This window comes from Priapulus caudatus, unplaced genomic scaffold (genome assembly GCF_000485595.1).
Source record: "Priapulus caudatus unplaced genomic scaffold, Priapulus_caudatus-5.0.1 Scaffold460, whole genome shotgun sequence".
Classification (NCBI taxonomy): Eukaryota; Metazoa; Priapulida; class Priapulimorpha; order Priapulimorphida; family Priapulidae; genus Priapulus; species Priapulus caudatus.
Window position 1 is genome coordinate 42,330 of NW_014577521.1, and position 7,020 is coordinate 49,349.

Consider the following 7,020-nt stretch of genomic DNA (forward strand, 5'->3'; position numbering starts at 1 on the left):
ATATCAAATATAAAAGTATCATCGAGAAGATGGACGAACCCAGTGACTGGGTAAGCCAAATGGCAGTGACTGTGAAGAAGAATGGGGACCTTAGGATCTGTATAGATCCGAGACCTTTGAATAAGGCACTCAAGAGAGAGCATTTCCCCATGCCGGTCCTAGATGACATACTACCAGACCTTTCAAAGGCACGAGTTTTCAGCCGTCTTGATTTGCAAGATGGGTACTGGCACTGTGAATTGGATGAGGAATCTAGCAAGTTGACGACCTTCCAAACGCACCTTGGGCGCTATAAATGGAAGCGCCTCCCATTTGGGTTAAACGTGAGTGCTGAAATATTCCAGAAGCGTCTCAAGACAACGCTAGAAGGGCTGGAGTCTACAGAATGCATTGCAGACGACATCATCGTGTGGGGAGTTGGTGACTCGATGGAGGAAGCACGTAGGGACCACGACAAGAACCTAGAGGCTCTAATGTTGAGAGCCCACAAACAAGGTTTAAAATTCAAACAGTCTAAGTGCGAGTTTAGAACAACCTCTACAGTGTTCCAAGGCCATATCATAACAGCTGCAGGGCTACAGGTAGATCCAGAAAAGGTCAAGGCCATTCAGAATCTGAAACCCCCGAAAAATGTGAGGGTGTTGCGAGGTACAGTGAATTACCTGGCCCGGTTTCTCCCTTGGCTGTCGACCGTGATGGAGCCCATTAATAAGCTGACCGACGGAGGATGTTCCTTGGCATTGGGAACATGAACAAGACCAGGCTTTGACGAAGATCAAAGACATGATCTGCACAGCACCAGTAATGGCATATTATGATACCAAGAAGGAGCTGGTGCTACAATGTGATGCCAGTGAGTCAGGCCTGGGGGCCGCACTGTTACAGGAGGGTCGTCCAATAGCGTATGCCAGCCGGGCACTTACAGACCCCGAGACAAGATACGCTCAAATAGAGAAGGAGGCAGTCGCAGTGGCTTGGTCACTTGAACATTTCAGACAATACACATATGGGAGAAAAACCATAGTGCACACAGATCACAAGCCTCTTGAACCGATTTCAAAGAAACCACTGTGCAAGGCCCCTAGACGTCTTCAGGGGATTTTCATGAAGATCCTGGAATATGACATTGACCTGAAGTGGAGACCTGGGAAGGAGATGCACGTCGCAGATATGCTGTCCAGATCCTACCTACCTAAATCGACAGGAATGTCAGACATTGAGCAGGTATGCATGGTAGACTACTTGCCGATCCGAACAGAAAGACTCGAACAGCTCAAACTAGAGACAGAAAGGGACGAGACATTGCAGCTCTTGAGGCTAGTGATTCTGAAGGGATGGCCAGAAGAGAAGCATCAATGCCCTACCCAGGTAACGCCATACTTCAGCATACGTGAACAGTCTACAAGACGGTCTGATATTCAGAGGCGAGAGGCTCGTCATCCCTGCAAGCATGAGAGACCAAATGAAGAAGGCTATTCACACCTCTCATTTAGGGGAAGAGTCGTGTCTCAGGAGGGCCAGAGAAGCACTATACTGACCAGCCATAAACGCAGAAATCAAGACCTTCATATTAACTTGCGACACATGCCGCAACTATGAAACCAGCCAGTGCAAAGAAACTATGATGCCACATGAACTACCTGGTAGACCCTGGGAAAAGGTTGCCATCGACCTATTTACTTGGGAAGACAAAGACTACCTGGTGACGTCAGATTATTACACCAATTTCTGGGAGGTGGACAGACTGAAGAGAACCAACTCTTCAACTGTCATCAGCAAACTGAAAAGGCATTTTGCCAGACAGGGAATACCAGAACAGGTTATTAGCGACAATGCTCAAAATCTGACATCCGATGAATTCCAGAGATTCGCGAGAGACTGGGATTTTGACCACGTCACCGTGAGTCCATACAACAGCAAATCAAATGTCAAGGCGGAGTCATCAGTGAAGGCAGCAAAGCGGATGCTACGGAAGGCGAAGAAGTCCGGAACTGATCCATATCTCGCCCTGCTGGAGATTCGCAACACCCCAACACAAGGAATGGGCAGTAGCCCCATGCAGCGTTTGAATAACCGTCGGGCACGCACCCTGTTACCAATGACACCGAACCTACTCAAGCCTCGGGTGATCAACGTTGAAACAGAGAGAGATCAAATGCAACAGCTGAAGAATAGACAAACGAAGTACTACAACAGGAACGCAAAAGATCTGCCTGCAATGGAAGAAGGTGACACCGTAAGAATGAAGCCTTTTGCTAAAGGACAACGAGAAAGAAAGAAAGGTGTTGTAGTGGCTAGGCTCGATGAGATGTCGTACACAGTGGACACACCGGATGGCAGTTACAGACGTAATCGTGCGGACATTAAACGCACCATGGAAAAACCACCGCCCACTACCATGCAACGAAAATCATTACACATACCTCCAAGGAAGACGGGTGGAAATGAGTCAATAGCACCGAGGACAACGGGTAATACGGAGCCAATCCACAGGCCTATTGGCGACAACAAATCTGCAAGAGAAGAACCCATGGCAACATCTAGAGAGAAGAACAATTTACATACGCCGACAAATAAACTGCCCCCTCAACCAATACATACTTCTACCCCACTTGCACCACTTTAGAACAATCACAACACCACCAGGTCAGGTAGAGCCGTCAAGAGACCCGCTCACCTAAGCAATTATGTACCGTGAGCGATGATAGAAGGTGATCGATAGGGCCATCAGTACAATCTGACACCATACACCCAGGAAGATTCTAACAAGTTGTTATTAAGGATACAAAACCTACATCAATTGAACTGTAGGTCAGGATGATATTATTTGAATGTGGCATTTGTTAAAGTCCTTATAATAATGGCAAATTCGTTTGTTATCGTTGTCACTTAATTGACATTTGTTAGTTGACTGTGTTGTAAACAACTGTGTTGTATAGGTACGCTGTATACAAGGTTCCACGTGCACAGTGTTGAGAGTTTTGAGTTATTTCATATAGGAGAAAAGATGTATCACACCGCGTAGTTTTGTTCTGTGTGTTACCGCCCTGTACGTGTGAAGGGTCACGTGGTGTGATCGCGGGAGTTGGAAGATGGCGGAATAAGAAGTGGACGAATAAACTATGTGTGTTATCTTTCACTCTGAGTTATGTTTATACTGGCGTGTTACAGAGGCGCTGTTGCTACTGGCAATTGACGGGCCACCTCGGCAAGAATTCCCATTTGACCCACTGGCAGCAAGAACAAGTCCGCACCTGCAGCTACAGCACACACGCATCTATTGACTATATATAACAACGTTATATATAGTTGTTATAGTAGTTATAGTTGTTATAGTAGCTATAGTTGTTATAGTAGTTATATATAACTATATATAATGTTGTTATATATAGTCAATAGATGCGTGTGTTGTAGCTGCAGGTGCGGACTTGTTCTTGCTGCCAGTGATTCGACCAGGGCCCTGGACCCCCCTAGTTCCCCTCCCCCTATAGCACATCGTTGGGACTTCAAGCATACCATCGAAGCAGAACTAGAACAAATCAAAGATGGCCAAGACCTTGAGTCGCCTAGACATGATACCAGCTCTCTTGAGAACCCAGTCATCCTAGTGTAGTGGTCCTGTGGTTAGCACGTGTAATTTATTTGTGTCGGCATCCTTTTCCGCTCCTACCGCGAAGGTAGGACGATGATGCAGTATCAAGAAAAACCCCAGAGTGAAATGAACGTAAGTCCTTAGATAGTCTTTATACAACTGATGGTTTTATTCATCATATACGAATAACGTGAATAACGTTCACTGCACGTATCTCAAATATAGCATATAGATATATATATATTGCTCGTGTCACGTTTACGTTACCTCGTTAGGTGATTACACGTTTAACTTCTCTTAGCTATTCTACGAGTTAATATTGTAGCCCCCAGCGCTGCTCCTCGTCTGTCTCTCCCCGCCGTGTGCTCCTCGGCTTGGAGCAAGTTCGTGGGTTGGCAGTGTGTCTCCCTGTCCGGGGTAGGCTATAGTTCCGCGACCCTCCCTTAGTATAGGATATACCTTCTCGGGCGTCGTCCTGCTCGTGGGTTGTAACATGGGTTTTGCACGTGTTACATGAAGTAGTCAGCGAGGCTATAGACTATGGTTGTTTGGTGACCAGTTAGTCTGCGTAGACGCAGCGTCGCGCATATTGGGCGGCTGCATTGATGTTACATGGAGTTGGATAAGCGGGTTTTAGGTTAGGCAGTTTCTAGGGTCATTGTGAGATGGGGGTAGGACGCGGTCTGGGAGAACGGGTACATGTTCGTGGTGCATGTGGTTTGTAGGAGTTTTGGGGGAATATATAGAGGAGAGATGTAAGGAGAGAAGATTCGGGTTCTGGTCGCGAGAGTACGCGCATGCGCGACCGCGCATGTGCGCGGGTCTTTGTCTGTGTGTAAGGAGATGTGATGTGTGTAAGATATTAAAGGTTAAACAGTTTACCACACAAGTTCTGGAGTTGGATCTACTTCATCATTTCTACGTGAACGCTCATTCCAACATTACATTTTGGTTGCAGTGACAGTCCAAAACCTGGGTATCCCTTTGCGGACACAACGAAAGTTTTACTTTATTATATCGATCTACGAGCCAGCAACGAAACAGAGAAAGAATGACGGAGAGCGAGAGAGGGAGAGAAGGACGGAAAGAGCGAGTTCCGATGAGAGTATAGCCGAAACACTATATCGATCTATGGGCCAGCAACGAAACAGAGGAAGAATGACGGAGAGCGAGAGAGGGAAAGAGGGACGGACAGAGCGAGTTCTGATGATGAGATGGGAGCCAGGCTGCGCTAGCGCCGACGACGATGATGATGGCGACGAGGATCGGCTGGAGATCGTGGAGAAGGAGGACCGTTGCGGCTGCCGCGTCGGCAAGGCTTGTCAACGGAGATGAGAAACGACGAAGCAAGGAAGAACGGAACAAGAACGCAACTTACAAGGAACAAGAACGCAAGAGATAAACGAGACGGAAATACTTAAATGGGTGAGTGAAACAAACTGTGTCAGCATATAATCGTAAGTAAAGTTAAAAACGATAGTTTCAAACCACAGCGTATAATATACAAGGTGATAGTAAAATACTCAAGCACTTTGCCGGTATACACATGCACCATGTGTCTTATCCCTTATCAAAAAGGTGCATGTTAAGTTATTGAGATGCTTATAGGCTACTTGCGGAGCGGAACAATATTTATAATAATGAAGGCCGATACAGTTGTTTCACAAGCTTACCTGACATTGTATGTATGTATGTAGGTTTATGATTGTTTTATGTACACGGTATTTTGTTCATGATATATGCTTGTGACCGTTTTTTTGTGTGGAAAATCTTTTTCGTGACTTTGTTTAGAAATTTGTAATCGTTTTCTTGAATTTGTGCTAACCAGTGACGGTATGTTTACACTATATTGTCAGACCGCTAAACACATTCTTCAATTAGAGTTTGATTATAGGCCAAAAACATTTCATCGAAAATATTAAATCAGTTTTGCGTATTTTTGTTGGCTGTATGATGTATGATGTATGATGGATGATGTATGATGATTTTTGTTGGCTGTATGATGTGTGGAAGTGACAATGTACCACATCAGTGCTGTGTCTATTAATGCCCTTGCCCTGTGTGCGTGGGATATGATATTATGAGGATATAATCAGACTCCTGGTATAATGGAGCACATGGTTGGAAACGTGGTTTCTGGTAAATGCGTGTAGGTACACGCATACACCACGTATGTTACAGCATAAAAAGACGCAAGAGTGAGAGTAATTGCAGCGATATCAGAATGTTTACTGCCAAATGTGTTGAGTTTCTGACTTGTATTGTGATCGAACTTTATCGTTACTTGTTTTTTACGCTTCATATGTGTTTTCTTATTGTATTTTGATTGTTGTTATGTTTGGTATTGATTGTGGGTTCTTTAATCGGACAGAAAGACGTTTCTCTCGTTGGGTTGAGTTAGGAAGATATTAGGGTAGTAATTTTTTTGGAATTGGTTAGGTTCAGGTTAAAGTGTAGATCAGCGAGGACGCTGAATCGATGACAGGGTAGTCATCGTTTTGGGGAAAAGGGAGATAATGTAACATGGGTTTTGCACGTGTTACATGAAGTAGTCAGCGACGCTATAGACTAGGGTTGTTTGGTGACCAGTTAGTCTGCATAGACGCAGCGTCGCTCTTATTGGGTGGCTGCATTGATGTTACAGGGAGTTGGGTAAGCGGGTTTTAGGTTAGGCAGTTTCTAGGGTCATTGTGAAATGGGGGTAGGACGCGGTCTGGGAGAACGGGTACATGTGCGTAGTGCATGTGGTTTGTAGGAGTTTTGGGGGAATATATAGAGGAGAGATGTAAAAGGAGAAGATTCGGGTTCTGGTCGCGAGAGTACGCGCACGCGCGACCGCGCGTGTGCGCGGGTCTTTGTCTGTGTGTAAGGAGATGTGATGTGTATAAGATATTAAAGGTTATACAGTTTACCACACAAGTTCTGGAGTTGGATCTACTTTATCATTTCTACGTGAATGCTCATTCCAACATTACAGGGTGGCTCTCCCTCCAACGGTGTGTGTGCGCTCTCTCGAGCGTGATCGTTCGTTCATGGCTGTCCGAAGACCGACTCGTTGGCTCGTGCAATCGTGGCCGTCCGAAGACCGACTGGTTTTACCGTTGGATCTTGGCTGCTTATATGTCACCCTGCGGTGACGTAGGATCCTGGCAGTGCCTCTCTCTCACGTGCCTCAGGTGCCTGGGTGTTGTCACCCCCCTCGCTTGACACGTGTACGGGTGATGCAACCACCTTGGTCCAGCATGGTTCATACAAGACTGAAAAAAATTTCAAGGACTTTTCAAGGACATTTTATCGGAAATTCAAGGACATTTTATCGGCAATTCAAGGACATTTTATCGGAAATTCAAGGACATTTTATCGGAAATTCAAGGACATTTTATCGGAAATTCAAGGACATTTTATCGGAAATTCAAGGACATTTTATC

At 45.5% G+C, this 7,020-nt stretch overlaps 1 protein-coding gene and 1 long non-coding RNA gene across 2 annotated transcripts in view; one reads left to right on the forward strand and one right to left on the reverse strand.

The window, feature by feature from the left end:
* The first annotated feature begins 1,624 nt into the window (after window positions 1–1,624).
* Window positions 1,625–2,626, forward strand: LOC106810640. The gene has a single exon (XM_014814065.1). It carries the CDS (start codon window positions 1,625–1,627, stop codon window positions 2,624–2,626), a length of 1,002 nt encoding a protein of 333 aa, XP_014669551.1.
* Window positions 2,627–6,328: 3,702 nt separating this feature from the next.
* Window positions 6,329–7,020, reverse strand: part of LOC106810661 — a 1,679-nt gene continuing 987 nt past the window's right edge. Inside the window, exon 3 of the long non-coding RNA XR_001394048.1 lies at window positions 6,329–6,849. This is a non-coding gene — a long non-coding RNA (uncharacterized LOC106810661). The remainder of the gene's footprint in view (window positions 6,850–7,020) is intronic.

Excerpts from the sequence above, each read along its gene's own strand:
- LOC106810640 (XM_014814065.1), top strand. The coding sequence starts at position 1,625 with ATGCCACATGAACTACCTGGTAGACCCTGGGAAAAGGTTGCCATCGAC.